This window comes from Hyperoodon ampullatus (assembly GCF_949752795.1).
Source record: "Hyperoodon ampullatus genome assembly, chromosome: 2".
Classification (NCBI taxonomy): Eukaryota; Metazoa; Chordata; class Mammalia; order Artiodactyla; family Ziphiidae; genus Hyperoodon; species Hyperoodon ampullatus.
The window spans coordinates 66,861,438-66,880,174 of NC_136915.1; the positions used below are offsets into that span (position 1 = coordinate 66,861,438).

Below are 18,737 nucleotides of genomic sequence, written 5' to 3' on the forward strand. Positions count from 1 at the left end.
TGGAATCTTCCCAGACCAGGGCTCGAACCCATGTCCTCTGTGTTGGCAGGCGGGTTCTTAACCACTGCACCACCAGGGAAGTCCAAAGGATATTCTTATTACTTACAATTCCTGAGAGAAAGAAGTACGTCATGCAGAATCACATGGGGAGGCACCAGGATTACTCAGGAGGTGGAGGACTGGGGGAAAAATATTGCAAAACCTTAAATTACTGCAGTAGTAGGAACTTGTTAGGTGAAAACATCCCCTATTTGGTAAGAAGAAAAACACAGATGGTGGGATTTGTGGTTGGAGTATTTTAATGTGATTTTTGTGTGCCCACAAAAACCAGACCATGGGGGAGATGTAAACAACTTGGCCATTAGTTTGAACCTGTGATTAATGTGTGCCAAATCATCAGTTATGAAACTTATAAAAGTTTGGTTAGAATATCCAAGGTAATGAAGATATTCTTCTTTGTTATATTCCAGATGCTTTATTGTTTTATGTTTAGATTTACAGTCCACCTGGAATTGATATTTGTATGTGGTGTGAAGAAGGGGCCATATTTAATTTTTTCTTGTACAGATTCATATTGTATTGGTACCATTTATGGAGAAGACTTTCCTTTGCCTACTGCTCCACAGTCAACCTTTGTCATAAATCAAGTGCCCATATATGATTTTCTTTCTAGACTCTATTCTATACCATTGGACTCTCTGTCTGCCCTTGTGCTGATACCACAGTTTCTTAATTACTCTATTATAAGTTGATATTCATTAGAGTTAGTCTTTCCATGCTGTTCTTCTTCAAGAATATCTTGGCTATTTTTGGAAGATGTTCTTCTTCAGTAATAGCGATGATAATTGTCTTATGTTTGGTGAATTTTATTTATTTTTAATATTCCAGTTAGTTTCAGAGATTCGTTATAAGAGAGCACGAGATAACTTGTTTTGGGGCTAACAACATTCATTTGAGTATTTCTTCTAAATTGATCCATATAGTCTTGGAAAAGTTCAGGTATTTTGCAATGGGGATATAGGTTAGGAGGCTTCAAAGAGGAATCGCTCATAGCTATACAAGCTTACCTCAGGAAACAAGAAAAATCTCAAATAAACAACCTAACGTTACACCTAGAGCAACTAGAGAAAGAAGAACAAACAAAACCCAAAGTTAATGGAAGAGCAGAAATAAATAGAGACTAAAAAAACAGTAGAAAAGATAACAAAACTAAAAGCTGGTTCTTTGAAAAGATAAACAAAATTGATAAATCTTTAGCCAGACTCATCAAGAAAAAAAGGGAGAGGGCTCAAATCAATAAAATTAGAAATGAAAAAGAAGTTACAACCGACACCACAGAAATACAAAGGGCCATAAGAGATTACTACAAGCAACTATATGCCAATAAAATGGACAACCTAGAAGAAATGGACAAATTCTTAGAAAGATAAGAAATGGACAAATTCTTAGAAAGATACAATCTCCCAAGACTGTACCAGCAAGAAGTAGAAAACATGAACAGACCAGTTACAAGTACTGAAATTGAATCTGAGATTAAAAACCTCCATTCAAACAAAAGTCCAGGACCAGATGGCTTCACAGGGGAATTCTATCAAACATTTAGAGAAGAGTTAACACCTGTCCTTCTGAAACTATTCCAAAAAATTTCAGAGGAAGGAACACTTCCAAACTCATTCTATAAAGCCACCATCACCCTGATATCAAAAACAGACAACAATACCATAAAGAAAGAAAATTACAGGCCAGTATCACTGATGAACATAGATGCAAAAATCCTCAACAAAATTCTAGCACACCGAATCCAACAATACGTTAAAAGGATCATACACCATATTCAAGTGGGATTTATCCCAGGGATGCAAGGATTTTTCAATATCTACAAATCATTCAGTATGAGATACCACACTAACAAAATGAAGAATAAAAATCATGTGATCATCTCAGTAAGATGCAGAAAAAGCTTTTGACAAAATTCAACATCGATTTATGATAAAAACTCTCCAGAAAGTGGGCATAGAGAGAACCTACCTCAACATATTATAAAGGCCATATATGACAAATCCACAGCTAACATCATACTCATTGGTGAAAAACTGAAAGCATTTCCTCTAAGATCAGGGACAAGACCAGGATGTCAACTCTCGCCACTTCTGTTCAACATCATTTTGGAAGTCCTAGCCATGGCAATCAGAGAAGAAAAAGAAATAAAAGGAATCCAAATTGGAAAAGAAGAAGTAAAACTGTCACTGTTTGCAGATGACACGATAGCAGACTTAGAAAATCCTGAAGATACTAGAGCTTATCAATGAATTTGTTAAAGTTGTAGGATACAAAAGTAATACACAGAAATCTGTTGCATTTCTATACACTACCAATGAAAGTTCAGAAAGAGAAATTAAGGAAACAGTCCCATTTACAATCACATCAAAAAGGATAAAATACCAGGAATAAACCTTTCTAAGGAGGCAACAGACCTGTACTCCAAAAACTGAGACACTGATGAAAGAAACTGAAGATGACGCAAACAGATGGAAAGATATCCATGTTCTTGGATTGGAAAAATCAATATTGTCAAAATGACTATACTACCCAAGGCAGTCTACAGATTCAGTGCAATCCTTATCATATTATCAATGGCATTTTTCACAGAACTAGAACAAAATTTAAAAAATTTTGTATGGAAACACAAAAGACCCTGAATAGCCAAAGCAATCTTGAGAAAGAAAAGTGGAGCTAGAGGAAGCAGATTCCCTGACTTCAGACTGTACTACAAAGCTACAGTAATCAAAACAGTGTGGTACTCATACAAAAATAGAGATATATAGATCAATGGAACAGGATAGAAAGCGCAGAGATAAACCCATGCATTTATGGTCAATTAATCTATGACAGAGGAGGCAGGAGTATGTAATGCACAAAAGACAGTCTCTTCTGTATTTTAACAATAAGTGGTGCTGGGAAAACTGGACACCTACATGTAAAAGAATGAAATTAGAACATTCTCTAACACCATACAGAAAAATAAACTCAAAATGGATTAAAGTCCTAAATGTAAGACCAGGTACTATAAAACTCTTAGAGGAAAACATAGGCAGAACACACTTTGACATAAATCACAGCAGTATCTGTGGATCCATCTCCTAGAGTAATGGAAGTAAAACCAAAAATAAATAAATGGGACCTAATTAAATTTAAAAGTTTTGGTGCAGTAAAGGGAACCATAAAAAAAAGAGAAAAGACAACTTACAGAATGGGAGAAAAATATTTGCAAATTATGCGACCGACAAGGGATTAATCTCCAAAATATACAAACAGCTCATACAGCTCAATATCAAAAAACAAACAACCCAATCAAAAAATGGGCAGAATGGGACTTCCCTGGTGGTCCAGTGGTTAAGAATCCACCTTGCAATGCAGGGGATGCCAGTTCGATCGCTGGTCAGGGAACTAAGATCCCACACGCTGCAGGGCAACTAAGCTTGCACGCTACAACTAGAGAGTCCGTGTGCCGCAGCTACAGAGCCCATGCTCTCTGGAGCCCATGCGCCACAACTACAGAGCCCACGTGCTCTGGAGCCCACATGCCACAACTAGAGAGAAGCCTGTGCACTGCAATGAAGAACCTGCATGCTGCAATGAAATATCCTGCATGCCGCAACTAACACCCAACACAGACTAAATAAATAAATAAATAAATTTTTTAAATGGGCAGAAGATCTGAAAAGACATTTTCTCAAAGAAGACATACAGATGGGCAAAAAGCACATGAACATTGCTAATTACATTGCTAATTAGAGAAATGGAAATTAAAATTTCAATGAGGTATCACCTCACACCAGTCAGAATGGCCATGATTAAAATTCTACAAATAATAAATGCTGGAGAGGGTGTGGAGGAAAGGGAACCCTCCTACACAGTTGGTGGGAATGTAAATTGGTACAGCCACTATGGAGAACACTATGGTGGTTCCTTAAAAAACTAAAAATAGAGCTACCATATTATCCTGCAATCCCACTACTAGCCATATATCTGGAGAAAAACAATCCAAAAAGATAACATGCACCAAGGGACTTCCCTGGTGGCACAGTGGTTAAGAATCCGCCTGCCAGTGCAGAGGACATGGGTTCGAGCCCTGGTCTGGGAAGACCCCACATGCTGCAGAGCAGCTAAGCCTGTGTACCACAACTACTGAGCCTGTGCTCTAGAGCCTGCAAGCCACAACTACTGAAGCCCGTGCACCTAGAGCCCGTGCTCCGCAACAAGATAAGCCACCGCAATGAGAAGCCCACGCACTGCAACAGAGTTACCCCTACTCGCTGCAGCTAGAGAGCCCACGTGCATCAATGAAGACCCAATGCAGCCAAAAATAAATAAATAAATTTATTAAAGGAAAAAAAACAGTAGCCAAGACATGGAAGCAACCTAAGTGTCCATTGACAGATGAATGGATAAAGAAGATGTCATGTATACACATGCAGACACACACACACACACACAATGGAATATTAGCCATAAAAAAGAATGAAATTATGCCATTTGCAACAACATGGATGGGCCTAGAGATTATCAAGATAAGTGAAGTAAGTAAGACAGAGAAAGAAAAATACCATATGATATCACTTATGTGGAATCCAAAGAATGACACAATGAACTTATTTACAAAACAGAACTGGACTCACAAACATAGAAAACAAACTTGTGGTTACTAAGTGGGAGAGGGGGAGGGATAAATTAGGAGTTTGGGATTAAAATATACACATTACTATATATAAAATAGAAAACCAGCAAGGGCCTACTATAATAGCACATGGAACTATACTCAATATCTTGTAATAACCTATAATGGAAGAGAATGTAAAAAAAGAATATGTATTACATATTATTTAATCTTTATATATTCTTGATATTTTTATATATATGTAAAACTGAATCACTTTGCTGTACACTTGAAACTAATACAACATTGTAAATCAACTATATGTCAATAAAAATAAAACAGCTCTATATCAAGCACATTACATCATAATTGTAATATCCTAAAACTCCTTGTCAGTATTGGTAAATTAGTCCATTCACAAACATTCCTCATTTCCCCAGGTTTAGTACCAATGTTTGGCTTTGGAGATGGTATGATTTGATTTTTTAAAAATTTATTTATAAAGTTTAGAATGTTGATGTTGCTTTATTTTGAAAAACTATAATTAGTTTGGACCACTGGAATTATGAAAATTGTTTTACTTGCATAAACAGGAACCGATGAGGGAAATTCATGTTCTATAACTATCTGGGAGGTTTGGATTCAGTTTTTCAAGTATCATCCATTTATCAGTGTCTTTTCTGCCTTTTAAAATTAATCTTAGTCTCTTAGTGCTGGTCAGTATTGAATTGTATCTCCTTTTGCTACTGTGGGTTAAGCTGGACACAAAGGGTTTTATATAGAAATGAAAGTTGGATACAGTGAGGTGAACTCTTCTCACTGTCAGACTCACAGGAGACTAGTGTATTAGGCTTATCATGATGGGTCAGTAATTTGTAATCATTGTCTAGGCTGTTATCCTGCCTAGGTTGATAAATAAAAATGTATGGGAAATGTAAGTGTAGAATGTTCAAGAGGAAAACTCATTAATGTGTTAAATATTTATGGTGTCCACATTTGGATTCTTATCTTAATAGGTTAATGCAGCTGAATCAAAGATAACAAATTTAATATACCTAAAACATACCTTGGAACTCGTGGATCCTTTAAAGGTAATTTTTATGTGTATATGTTGTTTAAAACATGTCTAGCATCAGTTTTTTTTAAACTTTTTGTTTTGAAAAAATTTCAAACAGTAAGTTGCGAGAATAGTATAATGAATTCCCATATTCTCTCTCTTTCCACACACAGCAAACAAACATATTATTGTCCTTATTATTACCTTACTGAACCATTTGAGAATAAGTTGCAGTACCTAAATACTAAAGTGCATATCTCCTAAGAACAAAGATGTTCTCTTGCATAACCACAATATGATTTAAAAATTCAGGATATTTAACATTGGTAAAATACTATTAAGTTGACCCTTGAACAATATGGGGGTCAGGAACACCAACCCTGTGTGCAGTGGAAATTCTGCATATAACTTATTGTTGGCCCTTTGAATATTCAGTTCCTCCACATCCACAGTTCCTCTGTATCTGCAGTTCCATATCTGCAGATTCAACTAACCGCAGATCATGTAGTACTGTGGTATTTATTGTCCTATTGAAAAAAATCCACCCATAACTGGACCCTCACAGTTCAAACCCGTGTTGTTCAAGGATCAACTGTATATTATATATAGCCTATATTCACATTTTTCCAGTTGTCCTAATACTGTTCTTTTGTTATTTTTTTTTCCTGGTACATTATCCAGTAAAGGACCATGCATTGTATTTAATGTCATGTTTCTTTACACTTTTTTAAAGTGAAAAGTTTCTCAGCCTTGCTTTGCCTTTTGTGATATTGACATCTTGAAGAGTAAGGGTCAGGTTTTTTTTTAATATCTTTATTGGAATATAATTGCTTTCCAGTGTTGTGTTAGCTTCTGTTGTGCAACAAAATGAATCAGCTATAAGTATACATATATCCCCATATCCCCTTCCTCTTGCACCTCCCTCCCACCCTCCTTGTATCACCCCTCTAGGTGGTCACAAAGCATCGAGCTGATCTCCCTGTGCTATGAAGCAGCTTCCCACTAGCCATCCATTATACATTTGGTAGTGTATATATATCAGTGCTACTCTCTCATTTCGTCTCAGCTTCCCCTTCCCTCTCTCTGTCCTCAAGTCCATTCTCTACATCTGCACCTTTATTCCTGCCCTGCCTCTAGTTTCATCAGTACCGTTTATTTAGATCCCATATATGTGTGTTAGCATACGATATTTCTTTTATTCTTACTAACTTACTTCACTCTGTATGACACTCTAGGTCCATCCACCTCAGTACACATAACTAAATTTCACTCCTTTTTATGGCTGAGTAATATTCCATTGTATATATGTGCCACATCTTCTTTATCCATTCATGTGTTGATGGACATTTAGCTTGGTTCCATATTCTGGCAATTGTAAACAATGCTGCAGTGAACATTCTGGTACGTGTATCTTTTTTTTTTTTTTTTAATTTTTTTTTATTAGTTTCTCCTTTATAACAAAGTGAATCAGTCATACATATACATCTGTTCCCATATCCCTTCCCTCATGCATCTCCCTCCCTCCCACCCTCCCCATCCCACCCCTCCACGCAGTCACAAAGCACCCAGCTGATCTCCCTGTGCTCTGCGGCTTCTTCCCACTATCTATCTACCTTACGTTTGGTAGTGTATATATGTCCATGCCTCTCTTTCGCTTTGTCACAGCTTACCCTTCCCCCTCCCCATATCCTCAAGTCCGTTCTCAAGTAGGTCTGTGTCTTTATTTCTGTCTTACCCCTATGTTCTTCATGACATTTTTTTTTCTAAAAATTCCATACATATGTGTCAGCATACGGTATTTGTCTTTCTCTTTCTGACTTACTTCACTCTGTATGACAGACTCTAGGTCCATCCACCTCATTACAAATAGCTCAATTTCATTTCTTTTTATGGCTGAGTAATATTCCATTGTATATATGTGCCACATCTTCTTTACCCATTCATCCGATGATGGACACTTAGGTTGTTTCCATCTCCGGGCTATTGTAAATAGGGCTGCTATGAACATTTTGGTACATGTCCCTTTTTTTTTTTTTTTGTGGTACGCGGGCCTCTCACTGTTGTGGCCTCTCCCGTTGCGGAGCACAGGCTCCGGATGCACAGGCTCAGCAGCCATGGCTCACGGGCCCAGCCGCTCCGCGGCATATGGGATCCTCCCAGACCGGGGCACGAACCCGTATCCCCTGCATCGGCAGGCGGACTCTCAACCACTGCGCCACCAGGGAGGCCCTCCCTTTTTGAATTATGGTTTTCTCAGGGTATATGCCCAGTAGTGGGATTGCTGGGTCATATGGTAGTTCTATTTGTAGTTTTTTAAGGAACCTCCATACCGTTCTCCATAGTGGCTGTACCAATTCACATTCCGACCAGCAGTGCAAAAGAGTTCCTTTTTTTCCACACCCTCTCCAGCATTTATTGTTTCTAGATTTTTTGATGATGGGCATTCTGACTGGTGTGAGATGATATCTCATTGTAGTTTTGATTTGCATTTCTCTAATGAGTAAAGATGTTGAGCATCCTTTCATGTGTTTGTTGGCAGTCTGTATATCTTCTGTGGAGAAATGTCTATTTAGGTCTTCTGCCCATTTTTGGATTGGGTTGTTTGTTTTTTTGTTATTGAGCTGCATGAGCTGCTTATAAATTTTGGAGATTAATCCTTTGTCAGTTGCTTCATTTGCAAATATTTTCTCCCATTCTGAGGGTTGTCTTTTGGTCTTGTTTATGGTTTCCTTTGCTGTGCAAAAGCTTTTAAGTTTCATTAGGTCCCATGTGTTTATTTTTGTCTTTATTTCCATTTCTCTAGGAGGTGGGTCAAAAAGGATCTTGCTGTGATTTATGTCATAGAGTGTTCTGCCTATGTTTTCCTCTAAGAGTTTGATAGTGTCTGGCCTTACATTTAGGTCTTTAATCCATTTTGAGCTTATTTTTGTGTATGGTGTTAGGGAGTGATCTAATCTCATACTTTTACATGTCCTTGTCCAGTTTTCCCAGCACCACTTATTGAAGAGACTGTCCTTTCTCCACTGTACATTCCTGCCTCCTTTATCAAAGATAAGGTGACCATATGTCCGTGGGTTTATCTCTGGGCTTTCTATCCTGTTCCATTGATCTATCTTTCTGTTTTTGTGCCAGTTCCATACTGTCTTGATTACTGTAGCTTTGTAGTATAGTCTGAAGTCAGGGAGACTGATTCCTCCAGCTCCATTTTTCGTTCTCAAGATTGCTTTGGCTATTCGGGGTCTTTTGTGTTTCCATACAAATTGTGAAATTTTTTGTTCTAGTTCTGTGAAAAATGCCAGTGGTAGTTTGATAGGGATTGCATTGAATCTGTAGATTGCTTTGGGTAGTAGAGTCATTTTCACAATGTTGATTCTTCCAATCCAAGAACATGGTACATCTCTCCATCTATTGTTATCATCTTTAATTTCTTTCATCACTGTCTTATAATTTTCTGCATGCAGGTCTTTTGTCTCCTTAGGTAGGTTTATTCCTAGATATTTTATTCTTTTTGTTGCAATGGTAAATGGGAGTGTTTCCTTGATTTCACTTTCAGATTTTTCATCATTAGTATATAGGAATGCCACAGATTTCTGTGCATTAATTTTGTATCCTGCTACTTTACCAAATTCATTGATTAGCTCTAGTAGTTTTCTGGTAGCATCTTTAGGATTCTCTATGTATAGTATCATGTCATCTGCAAACAGTGGCAGCTTTACTTCTTCTTTTCCGATTTGGATTCCTTTTATTTCCTTTTCTTCTCTGATTGCTTTGGCTAAAACTTCCAAAACTATGTTGAATAAGAGTGGTGAGAGTGGGCAACCTTGTCTTGTTCCTGATCTTAGTGGAAATGGTTTCAGTTTTTCACCATTGAGGACGATGCTGGCTGTGGGTTTGTCATATATGGCCTTTATTATGTTGAGGAAAGTTCCCTCTATGCCTACTTTCTGCAGGGTTTTTATCATAAATGGGTGTTGAATTTTGTCAAAAGCTTTCTCTGCATCTATTGAGATGATCATATGGTTTTTTCTCCTTAAATTTGTTAATATGGTGTATCACGTTGATTGATTTGCGTATATTGAAGAATCCTTGCATTCCTGGAATAAACCCCACTTGATCATGGTGTATGATCATTTTAATGTGCTGTTGGATTCTGTTTGCTAGTATTTTGTTGAGGATTTTTGCATCTATGTTCATCAGTGATATTGGCCTGTAGTTTTCTTTCTTTGTGACATCCTTGTCTGGTTTTGGTATCAGGGTGATGGTGGCCTCGTAGAATGAGTTTGGGAGTGTTCCTCCCTCTGCTATATTTTGGAAGAGTTTGAGAAGGATAGGTGTTAGCTCTTCTCTAAATGCTTGATAGAATTCGCCTGTAAAGCCATCTGGTCCTGGGCTTTTGTTTGTTGGAAGATTTTTAATCACAGTTTCAATTTCAGTGCTTGTGATTGGTCTGTTCATATTTTCTATTTCTTCCTGATTCAGTCTTGGCAGGTTGTGCATTTCTAAGAATTTGTCCATTTCTTCCAGGTTGTCCATTTTATTGGCATAGAGTTGCTTGTAATAATCTCTCATGATCTTTTGTATTTCTGCAGTGTCAGTTGTTACTTCTCCTTTTTCATTTCTAATTCTATTGATTTGAGTCTTCTCCCTTTTTTTCCTGATGAGTCTGGCTAATGGTTTATCAATTTTGTTTATCTTCTCAAAGAACCAGCTTTTAGTTTTATTGATCTTTGCTATCGTTTCCTTCATTTCTTTTTCATTTATTTCTGATCTGATTTTTATGATTTCTTTCCTTCTGCTAACTTTGGGATGTTTTTGTTCTTCTTTCTCTAATTGCTTTAGGTGCAAGGTTAGGTTGTTTATTCGAGATGTTTCCTGTTTCTTAAGGTGGGATTGTATTGCTATAAACTTCCCCCTTAGAACTGCTTTTGCTGCATCCCATAGGTTTTGGGTCGTCGTGTCTCCATTGTCATTTGTTTCTAGGTATTTTTTAATTTCCTCTTTGATTTCTTCAGTGATCACTTCGTTATTAAGTAGTGTATTGTTTAGCCTCCAAGTGTTTGTATTTTTTACAGCTCTTTTCCTGTAATTGATATCTAGTCTCATAGCATTCTGGTCAGAAAAGATACTTGATACAATTTCAATTTTCTTAAATTTACCAAGGCTTGATTTGTGACCCAAGATATGATCTATCCTGGAGAATGTTCCATGAGCACTTGAGAAAAATGTGTATTCTGTTGTTTTTGGATGGAATGTCCTATAAATATCAATTAAGTCCATCTTGTTTAATGTATCATTTAAAGCTTGTGTTTCCTTATTTATTTTCATTTTGGATGATCTGTCCATTGGTGAAAGTGGGGTGTTAAAGTCCCCTACTATGACTGTGTTATTGTCGATTTCTCCTTTTATGGCTGTTAGTATTTGCCTTATGTATTGAGGTGCTCCTACGTTTGGTGCATAAATATCTACAATTGTTATATCTTCTTCTTGGATCGATCCCTTGATCATTATGTAGTGTCCTTCTTTGTCTCTTCTAGTAGTCTTTATTTTAAAGTCTATTTTGTCTGATATGAGAATTGATACTCCAGCTTTCTTTTGGTTTCCATTTGCATGGAATATCTTTTTCCATCCCCTTACTTTCAGTCTGTATGTGTCTCTTTGCATGGAATATCTTTTTCCATCCCCTTACTTTCAGTCTGTATGTGTCTCTAGGTCTGAAGTGGGTCTCTTGTAGACAGCATATATATGGGTCTTGTTTTTGTATCCATTCAGCCAATCTGTGTCTTTTGGTGGGAGCATTTAGTCCATTTACATTTAAGGTAATTATCGATATGTATGTTCCTATTCCCATTTTCTTAATTGTTTTGGGTTCGTTATTGTAGGTCTTTTCCTTCTGTTGTGTTTCTTGCCTAGAGAAGTTCCTTTAGCATTTGTTGTAAAGCTGGTTTGGTGGTGCTGAACTCTCTCAGCTTTTGCTTGTCTGTAAACGTTTTAATTTCTCCATCAAATCTGAATGAGATCCTTGCTGGGTAGAGTAATCTTGGTTGCAGGTTTTTCTCCTTCATCACTTTAATTATGTCCTGCCACTCCCTTCTGGCTTGTAGAGTTTCTGCTGAGAGATCAGCTGTTATCCTGATGGGGATTCCCTTGTGTGTTATTTGTTGTTTTTCCCTTGCTGCTTTTATTTTATTTTATTTTTTATTTTTTTTTTTTAAATTCATTTTTTATTTATTTATTTGGCTGCATTGGGTCTTCATTTCTGTGCGAGGGCTTTCTCTGGTTGCGGCGAGCAGGGGCCACTCTTCATCGCGGTGCGCGGGCCTCTCACTGTTGCGGCCTCTCCTGTTGCGGAGCACAGGCTCCAGATACGCAGGCTCAGTAGTTGTGGCTCACGGGCCCAGCTGCTCTGCGGCATGTGGGATCTTCCCAGACCAGGGCTAGAACCCCTGTCCCCTGCATTGGCAGGCAGATTCTCAACCACTGCGCCACCAGGGAAGCCCTCCCTTGCTGCTTTTAATATGATTTCTTTGTGTTTAATTTTTGACAGTTTGATTAATATGTGTCTTGGCGTATTTCTCCTTGGATTGATTCTGTATGGGACTCTCTGTGCCTCCTGGACTTGATTAAGTATTTCCTTTCCCATATTAGGGAAGTTTTCAACTATAATCTCTTCAAATATTTTCTCAGTCCCTTTCTTTTTCTCTTCTTCTTCTGGAACCCCTATAATTCGAATGTTGGTGCGTTTAATGTTGTCCCAGAGGTCTCTGAGACTGTCCTCTGTTCTTTTCATTCTTTTTTCTTTATTTTGCTCTGCAGCAGTTATTTCCTCTATTTTATCTTCCACCTCACTTATCCGTTCTTCTGCCTCAGTTATTCTGCTATTGATCCCATCTAGAGTATTTTTTATTTCATTTATTGTGTTTTTAATCGATGCTTGATTCATCTTTAGTTCTTCTAGGTCCTTGTTAACTGTTTCTTGCATTTTGTCTATTCTATTTCCAAGATTTTGGATCTGGGAAATAGAATCTTGGATCATCTTTACCATCATTATTCTGAATTCTTTTTCAGGTAGACTTCCTATTACCTCTTCATTTGTTAGGTCTGGTGGGTTTTTATCTTGCTCCTTCTCCTGCTGTGTGTTTTTCTGTCTTCTCATTTTGCTTATGTTACTGTGTTTGGGGTCTCCTTTTTGCAGGCTGCAGGTTCGTAGTTCCCGTTGTTTCTGGTGTCTGTCCCCAGTGGCTAAGGTTGGTTTAGTGGGTTGTGTAGGCTTCCTGGTGGTGGGGACTAGTGCCTGTGTTCTGGTGGATGAGGCTGGATCTTGTCTTTCTGTTGGGCAGGTCCACGTCTGGTGGTGTGTTTTGGGGTGTCTGCGGACTTTTTATGATTTTAGGCCACCTCTCTGCTAATGGGTGGCGTTGTGTTCCTGTCTTGCTAGTTGTTTGGCATAGGGTGTCCAGCACTGTAGCTTGCTGGTCGTTGAGTGAAGCTGGGTGCTGGTGTTGAGATGGAGATCTCTGCAAGATTTTCGCCGTTCGATGTTATGTGGAGCTGGGAGGTCTCTTGTGGACCAGTGTCCTGAACTTGGCTCTCCCACCTCAGAGGCACAGCACTGACTCCTGGCTCCTCAATTTGGGATGATTTGTTGTCTATTCATGTATTCCACAGATGCAGAGTACATCAAGTTGATTGTGGAGCTTTAATCCGCTGCTTCTGAGGCTGCTGAGAGAGGTTTCCCTTTCTCTTCTTTGTTCTCACAGCACCTGGGTCTCAGCTTTGGATTTGGCCCCGCCTCTGCGTGTAGGTCGCCGGAGGGCGTCTGTTCTTCGCTGAGACAGGACAGGGTTAAAGGAGCAGCCTCTTCGGGGACTCTGGCTCCCTCAGGCCGGGCGGGAGGGAGGGGCACGGAGTGCGGGGCGAGCCTGCAGTGGCAGAGGTCTGCGTGACGTTGCACTAGCCCGAGGCGCGCCGTGCGTTCTCCCAGGGAAGCCGCCCCTGGATCCCGGGACCCCGGTAGTGGCGGCCTGAACAGGCTCCCGGAAGGGCGGTGTGGACAGTGACTTGCGCTCACACACAGGCTTCTTGGCGGCGGCAGCAGCAGCCCCAGCGTCCCACGCCCGTCTCTGGGCTCCGCGCTTTCAGCCGCGACTTGCGCCCGTCTGTGGAGCCCCTTTAAGCAGCGCTCTTAATCCCCTCTCCTCGCGCACCAGGAAACCAAGCGGGCAGAAAAAGTCTCTTGCCTCTTCGGCAGCTCCAGAGTTTTCCCGGACTCCCTCCCGGCTAGCTGTGGCACATTAGCCCCCTTCAGGCTGAGTTCTCGCCGCCAGCCCCAGACCTCTCCCTGCGCTCTGACCGAAGCCCGAGCCTCAGCTTCCAGCGCCGCCCGCCCCGTCGGGCGAGCAGACAAGCCTCTCGGGCTGGTGAGTGCCGCTCAGCACCGATCCTCTGTGCGGGAATCTCTCCGCTTTGCCCTACCCGGGTATGTGGGGAGTTTCTTGCCTTTTGGGAGGTCTGGTGTCTTCTGCCAGCGTTCAGTAGGTGTTCTGTAGGAGTTGTTCCACGTGTAGCTGTATTTCTGGTGTATCCATGGGGAGGAAGGTGATCTCCGCGTCTTACTCTTCCGCCATCTTACCCGTGTATCTTTTTGAATTATGGTTTTCTCAGGGTATATGCCCAGTAGTGGGATTGCTGGGTCATATGGTAATTCTATTTTTAGTTTTCTAAGGAACCTCCATATTGTCCTCCATAGTGGCTATATCAATTTACATTCCCACCAACAGTGTAGGAGGAAACCCTTTTCTCCACACCCTCTCCAGCATTTATTGTTTGTACATTTGTTGATGATGACCATTGTGACCAGTGTGAGGAGATACCTCATTATGGTTGTTTTCACTTCTCTAATGATTAGTGATGTTGAGCATCTTTTCATGTGTTTCTTGGCAATCTGTATGTCTTCTTTGGAGAAATGTCTATTTAGTCTTCTGCTCATTTTTGGATTGGGTTCTTTGTTTTTTTGATATTGAGCTACAGAGCTGCTTGTATATTTTGGGGATTAATCCTTTTTCAGTTGCTTCGTTTGAAAATATTTTCTCCCATCCTGAGGGTTATCTTTTGGTCCTGTTTATGGTTTCCTTTGCTGTGCAAAGCTTGAAGTTTAATTAGGTCCCATTTGTTTACTTTTGATTTTATTTTCATTACTCCAGGAGGTGGGTCAAAAAAGATCTTGCTGTGATTTATGTCATAGAGTGTTCTGCCTATGTTTTCCTCTAAGAGTTTGATAGTGTCTGGCCTTACATTTAGGTCTTTAATGCACTTTGAGTTTATTTTTGTATATGGTGTTATGGAGTGTTCTAATTTCATTCTTTTACATGTAGCTGTCCACTTTTCCTAGCTCCGCTTATTGAAGAGCCTGTCTTTTCTACACTGTATATTCTTGCCTCCTTTGCCAAAGATAAGGTGACTATATGTACGTGGGTTTACCTCTGGGCTTTCTGTCCTGTTCCATTGACCTATATTTCTGTTTTGTGCCAGTACCATACTGTCTTGATTACTATAGCTTTGTAGTATGTCTGAAGTCAGGCAGCCTGATTCCTCCAGTTCCGTTTTTCTTTCTCAAGATTGCTTTGTCTATTCGAGATCTTTTGTGTTTCCATACAAATTGTCAAATTTTTTGTTCTAGTTCTGTGAAAAATGCCACTGATAATTTGATGGGGATTACTTTGAATCTGTAGCTGCTTTTGGTAATGTAGTCACTTTCACAATATTGATCCTTCCAATCCAAGAACATGGTATATCTTTCCATCTGTTTGTATCATCTTTGATTTCTTTCATCAGTGTCTTGTAGTTTTTTGCATACAGGTTTTTTGCCTCCTTAGGTATGCTTATTCCTAGGTATTTTATGTCTTTGTTGCAATGGTAAATGGGAGTGTTTCCTTGATTTCTCTTTCTGGTTTTTTGTTGTTAGTGTATAGGAATGCAAGAGATTTCTGTGCATTCATTTTGTATCCTGTTACTTTACTAAATTCATTGATTAGCTCTAGTAGTTTTCTGGTGGCATCTTTAGGATTTTCTATGTGTAGTATCATGTCATCTGTAAACAGTGACAGTTTTACTTCTTCTTATTCTATTTGGATTCATTTCATTTTTTTTTTTCTTCTCTGACTGGTGTGGCTAAAACTTCCAAAAGTATGTTGAATAATAGTGGTGAGAGTGGGCAACCTTGTCCTGTTCCTGATCTTAGAGGAAATGCTTTCCATTTTTCACCATTGAGAATGATGCTGGCTGTAGGTTTGTCATATATGGCTTTTATTATGTTGAGATAGTTTCCCTCTGTGCCCACTTTCTGGAGAGTTTTTGTCCTAAATGGGTGCTGAATGTTGTCAAAAGCTTTTCCTGCATCTATTGAGATTATCATGGTTTATATACTTCAGTTTCTTAATATGGTGTATCACATTGATTGATTTGCATATATTGAAGAATCCTTGCATTCCTGGGATAAACCCCACTTGATCATGGTGTATGATCCTTTTAATGTGCTGTTGGATTCTGTTTGCTAGTATTTTGTTGAAGATCTTTGCATCTATGTTCCTCAGTGATACTGGCCTGTAGTTTTCTCTCTTCGTGACATCTTTGTCTGGTTTTGGTATCAGGGTGATGGTGGCCTCGTAGAATGAGTTAGGGAGTGTTCCTCCCTCTGCTATATTTTGGGAGAGTTTGAGAAGGATAGGTGTTAACTCTTCTCTAAATGTTTGATAGAATTCGCCTTTGAAGCCATCTGATCCTGGACTTCTGCTTGTTGGAAGGTTGTTAATCACAGTTTCAATTTCACTGCTTGTGATTGGTCTGTTGTTGTTCTCTATTTCTTCCTGGTTCAGTCTTGAAAAGGTATAACCATACTTCTGTAAGAATTTGTCCATTTCTTCCAGGTTGTTCCTTTTATTGGCATATAGTTGCTTGTAGTAGTCTCTCATGATCCTTTGTTTTTCTGCAGTGTCAGTAGTTGCTTGTCCTTTTTCATTTCTAATTCTGTTGATTTGAGTCTTCTCCCTTTTTTTTCTGATGAGTCTGGCTAATGGTTTATCAATTTTGTTTATCTTCTCAAAGAAGCAGCTTTTACTTTTATTGATCTTTGCTATTGTTTCCTTCATTTCTTTTTATTTATATCTTATCTGGTCTTTATGATTTCTTTCCTTCTGCTGACTATGAGTTTTTTTGTTCTTCTTTCTCTAATTGCTTTAGATGTAAGGTTAGGTTGTTTGTTTGAGATTTTTCTTGTTTCTTGAAGTAGGATTGTGTTGCTATAAAATTCCCTCTTAGAACAGCTTTTGCTGCATCCCATAGGTTTTGGCTCATTGTGTTTTCATTGTCATTTGTTTCCAGGTATTTTTTGATTTCCTCTTTGATTTCTTCAGTGATCTCTTGGTTGTTTAGTAGCATATTGCTTAGCCTCCATGTGTTTGTATTTTTTTACAGATTTTTTTTCCTGTAATTGATATCTAGTCTCATAGCGTTGTGGTTGGAAAAGATGTTTGATACGATTTCAATTTTCTTAAATTTACCAACGCTTGATTTGTGACCCAAGATACAGTTTATCCTGGAGAATGTTCCATGAGCACTTGAGAAGAAAGTGTATTCTATTGTTTTTGGATGGAATGTCCTATAAATATCAATTAAGTCCATCTTGTTTAATGTGTCATTTACAGCTTTTTTTTTCCTTATTTATTTTCTGTTTGGATGATCTGTTGATTGGTGTAAGTGGGGTGTTAAAGTCAACTACTATGATTGTGTTACTGTTGATTTCCCATTTTATGGCTGTTAGCATTTGCCTTATGTATCGAGGTGCTCCTATGTTGGGTGCATAGATATTTACAATTGTTAAATCTTCTTCTTGGATTGGTCCCTTGATCATTATGTAGTGTCCTTCTTTGTCTCTTGTAATAGTCTTTATTTTAAAGTTTATTTTTTCTGATATGAGTATTGCTACTCCAGCTATCTTTTGATTTCCATTTGCATGGAATATCTTTTCCCATCCCCTTACTTTCAGTCTGTATGTGTCCCTTGTTCTGAAGTGGTCTCTTGTAGACAGCATATATGTGGGTCTCGTTTTTGTATCCATTCAGCCAGTCTGGGTCCTTTGGTTGGGTATTTAATCCATTTACGTTTAAGGTAATTATTGAAAAGTATGTTCCTAGTACCATTATCTTAATTGTTTTGGGTTTGTTTTTGTAAGTCCTTTCCTCCTCTTGTGTTTCCTGCCTAGAGAAGTTCCTTTAGCATTTGTTGTAAAGCTGGTTTGGTGGTGCTGAATTCTCTTAACTTGTTTGTCTGTAAAGCTTTTGATTTCTCCGTCGAATCTGAATGTGATCCTTGCTGGGTAGAGTAATCTTGGTTGTAGTTTTTCCCCTTTCATCACTTTAAATATATCTTCCCACTCCCTTCTGGCCTGTAGAGTTTCTGCTGAAATATCAGCTGTTAATCTTATGGGGATTCCCTTGTATGTTTTTTGTTGCTTTTCCCTTGTTGCTCTTAATATTTTTTCTTTGTGTTTAATTTTTGTTAGCTCGATTAATATGTGTCTCGGCATGTTTCTCCTTGGGTTTATCCTTTATGGGACTCTCTGTGCTTCCTGGACTTGGGTGGCTATTTCCTTTCCCTGGGGAATTTTTCAACTATAATCTCTTCAAATATTTTCAGCCCCACTTTTTTTTCTTCTTCTTCTGGGACGCCTATAATTTGAATGTTGTTGTGCTTAATGTTGTCCCAGAGGTCTCGGAGGCTGTCCTCCATTCTTTTCATTCTTTTTTCTTTACTCTGTGACATTTATTTCCACCATTTTATTTTCCAGCTCTCTAGTCCATTCTTCTCCCTCAGTTATTGTGTTATTGATTCCTTCTAGAGTGTTTTTTATTTCAGTTATTGTGTTGTTCATTAATGTTTGTTTGCTCTTTAGTTCTTCTAGGTCCTTGTTAAACGTTTCTTGTATTTTCTGTGTTCTATTTCCAAGATTTTGGATCATGTTTACTATCA

At 38.8% G+C, this 18,737-nt stretch overlaps 1 protein-coding gene across 1 annotated transcript in view; it reads left to right on the forward strand.

Annotated features, from left to right (window-relative positions):
* Window positions 1-18,737, forward strand: part of MSH4 (mutS homolog 4) — a gene marked incomplete at both ends in the record, with an annotated part of 92,548 nt that overhangs the window by 39,663 nt on the left and 34,148 nt on the right. The window contains one exon of the mRNA XM_079697683.1: window positions 5,674-5,748. Coding sequence (XP_079553809.1) covers window positions 5,674-5,748 — 75 coding nt within the window. The remainder of the gene's footprint in view (window positions 1-5,673; window positions 5,749-18,737) is intronic.